Here is a 16,206-nt window from a genome sequence, read left to right as displayed (position 1 = left end):
CAATATTCACCACACTTGCCTATGCTCATACCCAATTAGCACTTAAAAGATATTTACAGGAATAATATAAGGGAGTTTTGAGACTTCTCTTTCCCTTTCTGTTGTGACTGTAAATCTAATGGCATATCTGTTTTCAACAGCAGCCTCTAGTGTGGTGGCCTTGAGGTGCTCCCTCTACATCTGCCAAACATCTGACTCTGATCAGGTGGAGAAATAAGTAGACCAGGAACATGTTCTGCAAAATCTTCCAGTCCTCTTCAGCTACTGGCCATGAACACAGGTCTTGGAAGACCATGTGTCTATAACCATGAAGATGGACCACAATTGGAGAGAGTGGCTGCTTCAGGAGAGGCACAGGGACTAAGAAGTGCAGCAGGAAGTGCACCAGAACATCATGGGTTTGTTCATACAACAAACTCAGGTGCTGCAAAGCACTGACCTACATACCTAAAAATCCCAGTCACAATAGCCTTTCCAATGGAGGGAAAATTCCATGGTCACTGCCACCTATGCCCCACAACAGGTAGCAGTATGGTTTCAACCCTCACCTCTACCACTCAACACCTGGGGAAAACAAGGAGAACCACAGCTACATATACACAGACGTGAAAACCAGAGGATCAGCCACAATACACTATATGTTTTGTAACATGACTGAAGGGTTGTAATATGTTCTTAATACATAAAAATAAATGTTTCTTGTTTACTTCGGTTTTTAAAGTACGGGCTGCCCTATCACAATGCTGCTAAAATGCTTTTAGCTTGAATATTTGCACTTGAACTTTGTTTCCTGTACACAATAAAGTTCTACTTTTGGAAACTCAGAGTTCATTTATTAGTTTACATCAAGCGTAACTGCCACATTACAAAATTCAAAACAGGAGTCAACAATCCACGCAGAACAATGAAGTGTTCCCGGTGGATCCATTAGCATTTACATAATCATGAAAAAGTATCACCTTCTGTTCACATACTTGCAAAGAAGTTGGGATGGTGCCAGAATAGGGTATACTTTTATTGCCCCACCGCAGTTTGGAAACCCCCTGCTGCTCATCTATCCACTACTTCCTGCACATTGCCAAGAGAGTCAGTCCTGTGCAGCAGGATACACACAACAGCCTTGCTTACTTGGATGACAACGGCCTTCACCATGGATTTCCCAACTCCAAAATTATTGCCTACTTACCAACAGCAACCCAGCATTGCAAGCTTCCAGAGCATTATCACCACTCACTTTTCCACAGTCAATGTAGCTCTCATTCTTGCATCTCTACGTTGCAGCAAGTTTGGCACACAGAATTAAGAATGTAGCTGTGAAATTATATTACATATTCCTTATGAAAATATGCTTATATGTCCATATTCCTTATGAAAACAGGCTTATGATATGAATATGACATAACTGAGATGTACTTTATGCAAGATGGCTCATGTAAGATATCATTGGAAAGGTCATGATTTACTGAATGTAATTATCCAATTTGTATGCCTGTATCATTTCTGTATCTGAAGTTAGGAATAGTAGCTATGTATCTGTATTTCAAATGTGTTACTTTGGGGTCAGCCCAACCAGGACTTCAGATACAATAACAGAAAAGCCAAACAGGTCTAATGGGCCAATAGAAGAGACAACGGACTGTGAAAGAGCTTAGTCTTCCTGTGGACTGTGGAGACAGCTTATGAACAATGGCTGCCACAGCCATGCAGAGAGATGGGTCCGAGTCACCTGGTACTGCATACCCCTCCTCCTCCCCCTTTTGGAATGCCAGTGGTTTTCCACTATAAGACAAAGGGTCCCGCCTTACACAAGAGCTATATAAGGCAGGGGAGTGACATCAAAGTTCTCATCTGCCTGCCCACTCAAAGAGACACTGAAAAACACCTGGAAGCAAGAACTGGATGGCAGCGGGGGGTGGGGGGTGAGAAGGATTGAGCCCTAGCTGGAAGGGCGTCTGGCTTATGAGTAATAATACCTGAGGTCTCAAGAGGAAGACCAGTTCAGCTGCCTTTCAAGATTTTCTGTAATCTGCCTGAAACAATATCTAGGGTGAGAAATACTATTTGTGACCAATTTCTTTAGTGAAACCAGCTTAGTTTGAGTGTTTGGTTTCATTTGCTTAGTAATCTACTTTGTTCTGTTTGCTACCCATTTTACCACTTAACATCTGTCTTTTGTAGTTAATAAAATTTGTTTTGTTTATAATATAACCCAGTTTCTGTAATTTCTAAGAAGAGGGTGAGAAATTGTGCGTACCTTCCTCCACATTGAGGGAGGAGACGAATTTCATAAAACCTTTGGGTCTGTACCCCTTAAAAAGAATGAGCACCAGAGTGTTGGAACAAGTCCCTTAAGCTGAGTCTTCCCAGAGCTGATCTGTAGCTGGGTGTGGCCCTGTCTGTGTGCTTGGCTAGAAGAGGCTTGTAAACCTAACCCAGCAAGGTCAGTTAGAGGGGGCTCATGCTGGCAGAACAGGTAGACTCAGTAGTATCTCAGCACATCAGGTGGCTTCTTAAGGGGCATAACCTATCACAGGGTATGGCTATACTGGCAAGTTGCAGCGCTGGAAAGCCTCCACCAGCGCTGCAATTAGTAAGTGGCCACACCTGCAGGGCACTTCCAGCGCTGCAACTCCCTGGCTGCAGCGCTGGCCGTACACCTCACTCGGCATGGGGAATAAGGATTCCAGCGCTGGTGCTGCAGCGCTGGTCATCAAGTGTGGCCACACACCAGCGCTGTGATTGGCCTCCAGGGTATAAGGATGTATCCCAGAATGCTTTTATAAATTACTCTCTTTGTTTTGTTATGCAGCCTCTCTTTGTTTTGTTGTGAACTCCGTAGCTCCGTTGATCCCAGAGCTGTTTATCTACACAAACAGCTCCTGTTTGCTGTGATCAATCTGTGAACAATCAAATGAGATAATGAGGCAGGCAGGGAGTGAGTGTTTGCTTGACAGAAACAGCGGGGGCAGAGGGGAGAAAAGGAGTCATGTTGGCTGCAGGCTGTTTGCAGTTAAGAGTTAAGGGTAAGGGATCGGGAACATGTTCTGATTTTTCAAGTCAGGAAGCTAACACAAAGTGTTGGCTCCAAAAATCCACTCTCTCTCTCTCCCCCCACTCCCTGTCACATTACACCCCACCCCACCCCCCTCTTTTGAAAAGCACCGTTGCTGCCACTTGAATGCTGGGATAGCTGCCCATAATGCATAACTCCAAACAGCGCTGCAAATACTGCAAATGTGCCCACACACCAGCGCTGGTAGCTGTGAGTGTGGCCACACACCAGCGCTGGCCCTGCACAGCTGGACGACCAGCGCTGCAACTACCAGCGCTGCAGATTTGTAAGTGTAGCCATACCCACAGTGGCCTTTTCACAGCCAAAAGTTCTGCAACCACAGCTTGAAATCCCAAACCTACATTACAATGCAATCCTGGTTTCTCAGCCCAAAAGCAGCGATTAACAATGGGGAGCTACCACCTGAATGCCAACAGCAGCCAGACATATTTGTGTGCTACCCATCAGCAATGTGTCTTGGTGGTTGAGTAATTCCTCTTCCTCACATACTCAATTATAGTAGCACTCAATGAAGTTCTGCAAATACAAGAGAACTGCACATCTTACATTAGCAACAGTCATAAGAATTGCACGGAACTCAACAGGATCCATACTTCTGCCTGAGAGATGGCAGAGGCTGTAAAGTGGCATATGGGATTGTGAGAGTTTTAAAAAATGGTGCACAAATAATGGGATGAACAAGCATTATGGGATTGAGACTGACACTGTGGGAACCTGAACCAAAAATCTTTGGGCAAATTACTGCAAAATGTCCCACATGGCACTGCACCGGACAATGGCACAGGGCACACTGGCACTCCACATTTTCCATCAACGCAACCACTAGTGGTGTGTACGTGCAACACCAACACAAGTACCCAAGTATGTATACACACAAGAGATACAGAAGTTGCTGGCTGTATGGTATCATAACTTATGTTGATCAAGCTCTGTAGTGTAGAGACAGCCTCTCATTTGGTTCTTCACTACTATAATAAAGCATTAAGTAACTCAGTTTAGACAATCAGATTTTTTTTTTATTGTAACCATTACAAAAAATTGAGTTTAAAACTAAATTAAGAACATATCAAGTGAGGGCTCATTTATTTATTTACATCCATCTGCAAAAAGTTAAGTTGGAAACTGAGTTAAATGAGCACAAGCTAGAAAAGGGTTGTTTTATTGACCAAGTGTCTGAAATCTATTGATGCTATAAACGTACTAGAGTGAAAGTATAGCAATTCCACGTTAGATGTTGTCTTCTTCCACCCTCAACCCAAATGTACTTCATGTTGTTTTAAATGTTGACCACATTCTCAGAATGAGCAAATATATTTCATTTACAAACACTTAAGTCCCCTAATATAGCAGAGAACATATTATCAGCAGAACATAAAGGATGTTTCATTAATCCACCACACTTGTGACCAGTTACCTTTCAAATGCACTGTAAAGTTAAGGGCGAAAGCTTGAAAAGCCTTAATTGCAAGAGGCAGGTGGAAGTTTTAACTCCTAATCAAAAACACGTACAAGTAATTTCTGAAGAATTTAAGCTCATTTTAGTGGAAAACCTTTGAAATCTATTATGAACGTTATGCACAATGAACATTATGCTAATATAGGGCTGAAAGCATGCTGAAAACAGAAGGACAGAGTAAAAGTTCATTTAATATCAAAATAGTATCAATATAATATCACTATTTTTATATTAAATTTGATAAACTATACTTTTGAATTTACCTCCGGCTGCAGCAGAATTTCCAAACTGACGCACTAAAATACTGCAGAAAGTAGAGGGCTTTCCTCTAGAATTAGGTCCAGCTAGCCACAAGAGCACCCAGGCCCTAGATCATAAAGCCATCACTAAATTACTATGCAGGATATAAAAAAAATAAACCATACTGGGTTAGACCAATGGTCCATATAGCCCAGTAACCTCTCTCTGACTGTGCCCAGTGCCAGATGCTTCAGAGGGAATGAACACAACTGGCTAATTTTGAGTGGTCATTTCCTTGCTGTCCTGTCCCAGCTTCTGGTAGTCAGAGATTAAGGGACACCTAGAGCATGAGGTTGTGTCCCTGATCATCTTGGCTAAAATTCACTGATGGACCTATCCTCCACGAATTTATCTAGTTTTTTGAACTAGGTTATACTTTTCATCTTCACAACATGCCCTGGCAATGAGTTCCACAGGTTGATTGTGCCTTGTGTGAAGTACTTCCTTATTTTAGTTTTAAAACTACTGCCTATTAATTTCATTGGGTGATCTCCAGTTCTTGATTTATGTGAAGGAATAAATAATACTTCCTTATCCACCTTCTCCATAAGATTCACAATCTAATAGACCTCTATCAAATCCAACCTTAGTCATCTTTTTTCTAAGATGAACGGTTCAGTCTTAAGATTACCTCAGACAGAAGCTATTTCATAATCTTAATCATTTTTGTTGCCCTTCTCCGCACCTTTTCTAATTATATGTTTTTCTGAGATGGAGCAACCAGAACTGCATGCAGTATTAAGGTGTGGGAGTACCATGGATTTATATAGTGGCATTATGATATTTTCCATTTTATCAACTACCCCTTTCATACTGGTTCCTAACATTGACGACTGCCACTGTACATTAAAAAGATGTTTTCAGAGAACTATCAATAACAACTCCACATCTTTTTTTTGAGTAGTAACAGCTAATTTAGACTCCATTATTTTGTGTATATAGTTAGGATTATTTTTTCCAATATGCATTCCTTAACACTTGGCAACACTGAATTTCATCTACCATTTTGTTAACCCAGCTTTGTGAGATCCATTAGTAACTCTTTGCAGTCAGCTTTGGACTTAAAACCATCTTGAGTAACTCTAATGTCTGCAAACTTCGCCAGCACACTGTTCACCCCCTTTTCCAGATCATTTATGAATAGGGATCCATGTCTGTCACGGAAGCCATAGATTCTGTGACTTTCCACCACCTCTATGACTTCTGCAGGGGACACTGTGGTTGATCCCAGGGCTGCCTAAGCAGCTGGCGTTGCAGCCCCTGCTGGAGCCGCTGCTGCGCTGTGGCCAGCAGCCCCTGACCACAGTCCGCTTCTGTTCTACCCACGATCTACTCAATTTATCAATTTGTTACAAAACCTCCTCTACTGACATCTCAATCTGGAATAGTCACTCAGATTTGTCACGTAAAAAGAATGGCTCAGGTGGGGGATGGGAGGGGGGCCTTGCCCATATCCTCTGCAGTGAAGACCGATGCAACAAATTCATTTAGCTTCTCTGCAAAAGCCATGTCATCCTTAAGAGCTCCTTCAGGACTTTGATCACCAAGTGGCCCCACTGCTTGCTTGCAAGCTTCCTGCTTCTGAGGTACTTAAAGTATTTGCTGTTGTTTGTGTGTCCTTAGCTAGCTGCTCTTCAAATTCTTTCTTGGTCTGCCTTATACTTTTACACTTGACTTGCCAGAGTTTGTACTCCTTTGTTTTCCTCACTAGGATGTCAGTTTTTAAAAGGATGCCTTTCGGCCTCTAACTGCTTCTTTTACTCCGTGGTTTAGCCATGGTGGCATTTTTTGGTCCTCTTACTGTTGCTTTTTATTTAATTTATTTATTATGGGCATACACTTAGTTTGAGTCTCTATTATGGTGCTTTTAAATAGTCTCCATGCAGTTTACACCCTTGTAATTGTTCCTTTTAATTTCAATTTAACTTCCTTCTTCGTTTTTGTGTACCCCTTTTTGAAGTTAAATGTTACTGTGGTGGGTTTCTTTTACATTCTTATAGGGGAAAAATGCCAATGTAATTACATTATAGTCTTTATTAGTGAGCAGTTCAACTATGCTCACCTCTTGGACCAGACCCTGTGTTCCATTTAGGATTCAATCAAGAATTGCCTCTCCCCTTGAGGAGTCCAGGACAAGATACTCCAAGAAGCAGTCATTTAACAAATCTAAAAAAAAATTTCTTCAATCACTGCCTGAGATGACTACACCCAGTCAAAATGAGGATAGTTGAAATCATCCATTACTACTAAATATTTCTACTTTTGTAGCCTCTCTAATCTCCCTGAGCATCTCACAATCACTGTCACCATCCTGGTCAGGTTGTCAGTATTCCTGTCGCTATTTCTATCCATATTCTATGGTATAGTTTGATTTGTTTGAGATTTTTCCTTTATTTGACTCTATGCTTTTCTTAACATATAGTGACACTTCCCCACCAGTGCAACCTACTCAATCATTCGTACACATTTCATATCCTGGTATTACCACATCCCATTGATTATCCTCATTCTACTCAAGCTTCTGTGATGCCTATTATATCAATATCCTCATCTAATGCCAGGCACCTTAGTTCACACCTTTTAATAGCTAGACTTTAGCATTTGTATATAAGCACTTGTACATTTTGTCAATATTCAGTTGCTTGCCTTCAAGTATCATATTTAAATGGGACTCTTATGTTTGATTATACTTCACAAGTTCCTAGCAGTACTTTACCAACTTTTTTCCAATATAGAGATGAATTTATTAATGGGAAACTCTAAGGGATGTCTCCGCCCAAACCATGTGTTCCTCCACATATGTCAGCCTTTCCCCAGTCCTTAGTTTAAAAAATCCTCTATAACCTTTTTAACTGTACATACTTGCCCTCTAGTTTGGTTTTGATTTAGGTGGCGCCCATCCTTCCTGCACAGGCTCCTCTTTTCCCAAAAGGTTCCCCAGTTCCAACTAAACCTAAAATCCTCCTCCTGCCACTCTGCTGCTGAATTTCTACCTGCATTATCTTTACTCTTGTAAAGGATTGGGGGGGGGGGAGTAGTGAGGTGAAAGGAGAATGGGGTTATTGGCCTAAGTTTAGAGTACGTTAGATGTATCTACTACTCACATTCCCTCTTTAAATTCCCTTGCAAAACTCCTCTGACCGCCTAGGAGCTGGCTTTTTAAAGCCCTGGTATCCCTAAATTAGCCCCACCTACTTATCAAGGGATCCTATAAGGTTAGGGATCAAAGGATAGCAGGCAAGAGTCTAATTAGTGAGCTCTCAGCCCAGCCTAGCCTAGCTGGCTGCTCAGGACACAGCGGCTCCCCTCCCCTAACACACCAAATTATAATCTTTAATCAACAAAACAATCTAGAGAAAATCTAAATACTGCCTCCTAACAATATACAGTTATACATATTACTTTTTAACACTGCCTGGTATGCAATGTTTATTTATGACATCTTGTATGCAAAGTGAAAAGTTTTAACCATTCATTAAGGATCCACCAACCTCTAAAAAAATCTGGACTCACATTCTTCCATGGCTTCTTCCAGGAAATTCCAAATTCACTCCATTTAAGATTCACATGCAGATTCTCCAAGGGATAGTAAGGTTTTGATGCCTAAAGGGCTGTACGCTATTTCACATTATACAGATTAGGCCAATTATATACTTCCTTCAGCAGATAGCTTTAAGTTTCACACTGCCTTTCTAAATATGCTAGAAAGTTTCAGTGTAGAGGAGAGGGCAGAATCCAGATTGGAGTGGATACAATATGGAATTGCAAGAGAGGAACTTGGGACAAAAGTTTTATACCATTAACTCGATGAGAAGAAAGCAGATGGAGAATAGCTGGAAAGGCAGGTTGCAGAGTTGGAAGGACAAAAACTGGGATAATGAAGTCAGGCAGAAGATGGTCAAATGACAGGTAGAGGGATTAAAGGATAGCAGGCAAGAAAAATTGGTGACAGAGAGAAAGATAGATCACTCAGTCTCTGAAAAAACACATGGATAGAGAGCATGATATCCACCAATCTCCTCTCTTCAAAAGTTGAAGGTGGATGTGGAATTCAATGAATGAAAAAATAATTCTGCTTGACAAGGCACATGGCAGAACTGAAGGAGAAAAGGAACTAATTTGTAAATGGAGGAAAGTCCCATGATCACAGGCCTTTCTCCAGAATTGTTAAACAGCCTGGGTACAAGAATAGAGGAATAGAGAAATCAGATGCTCCAGTTAACTGTAGTGAAGGATTAGCAAGATGGACTTCACAATGGTAAAGAGAAGGAAAAGAATAAGGAGAAAGGAGTGATTTAACAGAAGAATCAAAAGAGGAAGAGTGGAAGAGGAAATTTATTCTGTAAATTGACCAAGTGGGGAAGAGCCACAAACATACTGTGTATGGTAAAGTTTGTCCTTTCTTTTCATTCAAAAAGTATTATACCAACTCACCATCAAAAAAATTCCTTGTTATACCATTAGTACAGCCATGTGCAAAAAGCACTGGCTAGAGTCAGACTGAGCTGGTATGACATGTATTTGCTGACTCTAAAAGTTACTGCAGAATACAAGATCTTTTTAAAAGTTTTAGTCCTTCTGGTTGAAAAGTCTTCTGAACATGTACTCATGTAGTGCTATCGTCTCAATATTTAAATTTTCTGAAAAAGTAGCTCTGAGACAGATTAATTTCTTCCATTAATTTCAACATCAACAATTATGACTAACTGTGGTATGTAATCTATCATTTAAATCAGCTTCTGTACCAGATGACTGGAGGATAGCTAATGTGACGCCAATTTTTTTAAAAGGCTCCAGCGGCAATCTAGGCAATTATAGGCTGGTAAGACTAACAGTGCCAGGAAAACTTGTTGAAATTATAGTAAAGAACAGAATTATCAGACACAGATGAACATGAGTTGATGGAGAAATGTCAACACAGCTTTTGTCAAGGGAAATCATGCCTCACCAATCTACTAGACTTTGAGGGCGTCAACAAGCATGTGGACAAGGGAGATCCAGTGAATACAGTGTATTTAATTGCCAAAAAGCCTTTGACAAGGTTCCTCACCAAAGGCTCTTAAGCAAAGTAAGCAGTCATGGGATAAGAGGGAAGGTTCTCTCATGGATTGGTAACTGGTTAAAAGATAGAAAGCAAAAGGTAGGAATAAATCATCAGTTTTCAGAATGGAGAGAGGTAAATAGCAGTGTCCGTTAGGGGTCTGCACTGGGACCAGTCATATTCATAAATTATCTGGAAAAAGGGGTAAACAGTGAGGTGGCAAAATTTGCAGATGATAGTTAAGTCCCAAGCAGACTGCAAAGAACTACAAAAGGATCTCCAACTGTGTGACTAGGCAACAAAATGGCAGATGAAATTCATTGTTGATAAATGCAAAGTAATACACACTGGAAAACACAAACCCAAATATACATATAAAATGATGGGATCTAAATTAGCTGTTACCACTCAAGAAAGAGATCTTGGAGTTACTGTGGATAGTTCTCTGAAAACATCCACTTAAAGTGCAGTGGGAGTCAAAAAAGCTAGCAGAATGTTGGAATATTAAGAAAGGGAAAGATCAGAAGACAGAAAATATATCGCCTCTACATAAATCCATCTCTCTATATATGCCAACATCCGGAATACTGCATGCAAATATGGTCACCCCATCTCAAAAAAAGGTGTATTGGAATTGAAAGAGATTCAGAAAAGGTCAACAAAAATTATTAGGGGTATGGAACACGTTCCATATGAGGAGAGATTAATAAAACTGGGACTTTACAGGTTGGAAAAGAGATGACTAAGGGGGGATAAGATAGAGGGCTATAAAATTATGACTGCTGTGGAGTAAGTAAATAAGGAAGTGTTATTTACTCCTCATAACACATGAAGTAGTTGTCACCAAATGAAATTAATAGGCAGTAGGTTTAAAACAAACAAAAGGAAGTGTTTTTTTTCAAACAATGCACAGTCAACCTGTGAAACTCTTTGCCAGAGGATGTTGTGAAGGCCAAGACTATAACAGGGTTCAAAAAAGAACTAGATAAGTTCATGGAGAATAGGTCCATCAATGGCTATTAGCCAGAAAGGGCAGAGATGGTGTCCCTAGCCTCTGTTTGCCAGAAGCTGGGAATGGGCGACGATTACCTGTTCTGTTCATTCCCTCTGGGGCACCTGGCTGGCCACTGTTAGACAGGATACTGGCCTAGATGGATCTTTGGTCTGACCCAGTATGGGTCTTATGTTCTTAAGATAAAATTCAATATCAACTATTTTTCTGCTGACCCTTTCAGCACAATCAGTGATGCTGGGATTGTGGGAACAAGCAGCACTATTAAGGCCTTACTGCCCTTGTGTTCACTAGAAAAAGATAAGTTTTTAACACATTCCCTTATACCGTATTACTCCAAGTAGTCCCATTGGAGTCAGTGGAACTACTCAAAGGAGGAACTGCTGATCAATGATTAAGGGGGTTCAACAGTTTGTTACCCTGGCAGTTACAAAAAGATAGGATTTAATTTGTAGAATGAGTAGATGGGTATTATGATGCTTTTTCAATTGTAGATACAGGACAACTTTACAATGATAGGAACTGTCCCCATTTTAAAGCCGGAGAAAAGGAGGCAGAGAGATTAAGTGACTAAGGCTATGTCTACACCTTGAACAGCGTGGCTGTGCAGCTGCGCCATTTTAAGGTGCACTGGGTAACTGCCCTCTATTGCCATGGAGCCGTAGATTTGTCACCGGGTGCACTGTCCACACCAGTGCTTTTCGTTATTAAAATCTTTGTCATTAAAGTGGGTATTTTTTCACATCCCTGAATAACAAAAAGTTAACATGACCAAAGTGCCAATGTAGACATGGCCTTAGGGCCTGTCTACACTTAGAGCACTCAGGTGGCACAGCTACACCAGTACAGCAGCGCCACTGTAGTGTTTAGTGAAGAAGCTACCTATGCCAACAGGAGAGCTTCTCCCATCACGTAGGTACTCCATGTCACTCAGAGGCAGTAATTATGTGGCATGGGGAAGCTCTCCTGTTAACATAGCACTACTTACACTGAGGCTCAAATTGGTATTACTGCATTGCTCAGGGGCATGGATTTTCCAGATTCCTGAGTGATATAATTACAGTGACAAACCTGTAGTGTAGACCAGGACTTAGTGGGGGGTTCAGTGACAGAACACAGCCTGGCTTTGCTTCCTTCCAGTCAGACGCCACAGAGTAGTTACTGAACCCCCACGAGACCCCGTTTGGTTACAACCCCAGCGCTGATAGGTCTGGGTTTAATTCCAGGGTTAGGAAGATTTCAGGAGAGATGAAGAGGAACGACCCAGCACCCGCGTCACCCGGGTGAGGACGGAGGCCCCACGAAGTGCCCTCGCACCTATTCTTCAGACACACCCACAGACCTCCACGCAACGCCCAGCGCTACGGAAACGCGCTGTGACTGGATGGAAGTTTGCAGCCGCACCGAGGAGCGCGGCGGCGGCGGCGACTCGCAGCGCTGAGCCGGCGGAGAGCCCCGCCGCGCCCCCCGCCGCCCACACAGGGAGCGTCCCCGGCTGGCTCCCCGCCGGGCCGCACCGACACCTCAGCCCGGGCCAGAGCCGCAGCCCAACCGGAGGCGCGCGCGCCCCGCCGCGAGCCGGGGGCAAGTCCCGCGCCGTGACCGCCCGGCGGCTCCCTCCCGCTGCGGGCGCCGGAGCCCCACTGAGGCGGGGAGCGCGGCGGCAGCATCAGGCCCCGGTGCCCGGCGGAGAGAGCTCCCCGGTGGCTCCCGCTCACCCTGCGGGGATGCGCCCCGGCCCCCTGTGCGGGAAGAGGCGGGCACTGGCCCCGCAGCCGCCCAACCGCAGCGGGGGGGGGGGGGGTATCCGCAGTCCCTGCCCGGCCGGGCTCTTACCACGAACACGGAGCCCCGCACCGCCTCGGAGACGCTCTGCCGCAGCTCGGCCGCCGTGCCCGGCTTGCTGAGCGCCCGGGTGAACTTCCGAGTCTCCGCCGGGGGGACCAGCGCCTGCGCCATGGCGGCGGCTGCCGCTGCTGCCGCGGCCCCCCGCGCCCCTCTGGCCCGGCCGCAGGCGGCGAGGCAGTGTCGCAGCTGGCGCCGGCTCGAGCGGCTCTGCCCTCTCAGGTGGCCCCGCCCTCCCTCGCTCAGCCCATGCTCCCAGCGCGCGCCGCGCTCCCACCCCAAACACTGAGTCACACCGGGGGGGCGGGTGCAGGGCGCAGCCTCGGTCGCTGATTGGCGCAGCCGCGAGGGCGAAGGGGGTGGGGCCACCCATCATGCCCCGCCCACACCTGTTCCCCGGTCCCACGTCGGATTGGTCGCGGCGCTACCTGCCCGGCTGCTGCCCGCCCCTCCGTCTCCCCGGGGAGCCCGGGCCAACGTTGGGGCGGGGCCGGCGTGAGCCGGAAATTCCCGCTCGGCGCTGAGCGCATCGTCGCGGCCTCCCCTCGCACCGGGCGGGGCCGCAGCGGCCTGGGCGGGAACCGGGGGCGGGGAGCAGGTCCCTGAGCGCGGGTCCCTTAGCGCGGGTCCCTTGCCCGTCAGAAACGGCGTTTCACCAGCCTCCTCCTCGGCCCCTGCCCCTGCCCCTGCCCCCCCGCCGGTGCAAGGCCTGTTCCTGCTCCTAGCGCTGCCTTGCGTCACCGGCCCGCGCCTAGGCGCACAGCAGCTTTGACCTCCCAATTTCCCTGGCCTCACTCAAAGGGGTGTCACTAATTATATGAACCCCGCAGTTACACACCGGCTGGTCCTGCTCACTTTTATGGTTGAGAATTATTTACATCAGACTATAAGGAGCCATGAAGATGTTGTGATAGAATTATCTACACCAAAAAAATTAATTGCACCTCATTTTGGGTCTTTGTCACATTGGGGAGCCTGCAGGGGTGGCTCTAGTAATTTCGCCGCCCCAAGTACGGCAGCACACCGCGGGGGGCGCACTGGCGGTCGCCGGTCCCGCGGCTCCAGTGGAGCATCCGCAGGCATGCCTGCGGGAGGACCACCTGAGCCGTGGGATCAGCAGACCCTCCGCAGGTACGCCTGCGGGAGGTCCACCAGAGCCGCCTGCTGCCCTCCCGGCGACAGGCAGAGCGCCCCCTGCGGCATGCCACCCCAAGCACGCACTTGGCGCGCTGGGGTCTGGAGCCGGCCCTGGGAGCCTGCATCTGGCAGGTTGAGAAGTATGCCCTGGGCTGGACCTGTCCTTCCTGCAGTTGATAGCATCAGCTATTTTATGTCCACCACTGCAAAGTGAGATGCTCCCCACATCCTAGCTGCAGTTGGGCTCAGACCACTGTGTCCAGGGCCAAACTTTCCCACCTTTCCAGTCTGTGTGCTCAGTGTAGGAGTCTTGCTGTAGTGAGGTATTAATCATGCTACTAGCATGGCTGGAGAGGAGACAAGTAAACAGCCACAATTTACACTAGATGCCAACTGCAGAACCGTGTTAACTACAGCCAACTGCAGCGCCTTGCTTCCTTAATGTTATTTTGTGAATTAAAATAGATCATTTTGATATTTAAATATGTGCTTTTAATTTTTATCAATGTAAATACTTAACCTAGGAAGGCATTTAAAAAAGTTATTCAAAACAACAACAGCAATTAAGTTTCATAGCAGATTTGAAAAATCAGTCTCTTTCGTTCATTATCAAGCATCAATATTTATACACATACATTCTGATTAAACATCATTATTTTTTCCAGTGTTTTTACTTTGCTTCTCTGTAATGCTTGAGTCATACTGGTAGAAAGTTTAGCTAAGTAAAGTTATATACATGTATGTTTGCAGGACTGAGACTTTAGTGCCTAACCCTACAAACTGGTATAGGTAAATTCATTTTTTCAGGTGAATTGTCCCAGTGAATTTCCACAGTGGGACTATTCTCATATAACTAGTCCTACTGAACTCAATGGAATTAGTCATGTGAATAAAGTTACTTCTGTGAGTAAGTGCTTAAAGGATCAGAGCATTTTTCACACAAACTGTAAAAACATTTTACAGAGTTAGATCATTTACACTTCACACATGAAAAGAACAATTCAGTGGTGTAGCCAAGGGAGACAAAAATATTAATCTGAGATTTGAAAACAAGTCTGTAAATTCTTCGGGTCACAGAGCATATGATTGTACAGCACATAATGCATGTGATCCCTGTTCTTCATTGGGACCTTTGGGCACCACAAACATACAGCTACTCATAATATTCAGTGTCACTGAGGCAGAAATATGCAGGAAGGCAGCAGAGGTTAAGGGACAAAGACAGTACAAATACACAAACATAATTCAGCCTCAAGGTACTATCAAAGTAAAGGATCTTGGTCCAGATTTATAAAGAGACTTGGGGATTGGATACCTAGAAAGTTACCAGAACAGCAATGGGATCCCTAAGCCCTTTAGCACCCATCCACCCTTAACCAGAGGCTGGGGATATTCAGGAAGACCAGGACATTAAAAAGCTCCCTCCTAAACTACCAGAGGAGCTAACGAACAGGAGCAGCTAAATCTAACAGGAGTTTTGTGAGGGAGTTCTCCAGGTGAAGGAGGAGTGATTACGTGACTCTTGGGGTAAGTTCATTGTCTGTAGTGTGTTTGTAGTGTGCTTGCTGCTTGACTGAAATATACTGTGTGGTCTGTTTGGGGACCATGCACTGAGCCTAGCAGTCTCCTAGGCTAGGCTGAAAGCTTCTAAATGAGACTTTCATCCCTAAGCCCTTTAACTATCAATGCTTAACCAAGGGGCAGGCTACTGAGGGTGGGCTAGATACACTTAATGTTCTTTAAACTTAAGGCCAAAAACACCCAGATAAGAAAAAGTCAACAAAGGAACACACTACACAAGTAAAAAGAGAATGCAGGCAGAAGTCCAGCAACTGGAGTGGGGACTATCCAGTTTGTTGCACTCAATGCAGCATCTATGATTACCTGTCCCATGGGCAGGTTGTGCATGTGTGCATTTGGTGAAAGGGGCGTGTCCAAAATGCTGCCTCCTCACAGAGTTAAACATCTAAGTTTGGATGGCAGGGAAGCACATAGCTGTTCTTGCAATCCACAGCAGGGAACCCCTCTGCTGGAGTCAGATAGTTTAGGAATCTAATTTGCTTTGTGCAGGAAACACCAGAGAAGGAAGTGATATAGGTTCCACCAAACTTATAGCTTTCAGTCCATAGGTAAGAACTTTTATGTGAGAGTCCCAGATTTGATTCCCCCTCTCTGCTTGCTGGGGAGACAGGATTTGAAGAAGTGTCTCCCACCTGTTAGGTGACTGTCTTCACAAGTGTACTATAGCGTAGGCACTGACTTCTCCTCTGCTCCGTGGGTGCTCAACCCACCCCATCCCAATTCCACCCCCTTCCCCCAAGTCACTGCACCTGCCCTGCCTC

At 44.9% G+C, this 16,206-nt stretch overlaps 1 protein-coding gene across 1 annotated transcript in view; it reads right to left on the bottom strand.

Annotated features, from left to right (window-relative positions):
• The window catches only part of DOCK9 (dedicator of cytokinesis 9), a 309,382-nt gene extending 296,413 nt beyond the window's left edge, over nucleotides 1-12,969 (bottom strand). Inside the window, exon 1 of the mRNA XM_045009174.1 lies at nucleotides 12,719-12,969. Coding sequence (XP_044865109.1) covers nucleotides 12,719-12,841 — 123 coding nt within the window. The 5' untranslated portion in view covers nucleotides 12,842-12,969. The remainder of the gene's footprint in view (nucleotides 1-12,718) is intronic.
• Between the last annotated feature and the right edge of the window lie 3,237 nt (nucleotides 12,970-16,206).

Source organism: Mauremys mutica, chromosome 1 (assembly GCF_020497125.1).
Source record: "Mauremys mutica isolate MM-2020 ecotype Southern chromosome 1, ASM2049712v1, whole genome shotgun sequence".
Lineage (NCBI taxonomy): Eukaryota > Metazoa > Chordata > Testudines > Geoemydidae > Mauremys > Mauremys mutica.
Note: the sequence above shows the minus strand (reverse complement) of the source record. Positions and strands in the feature narration are given on the sequence as shown.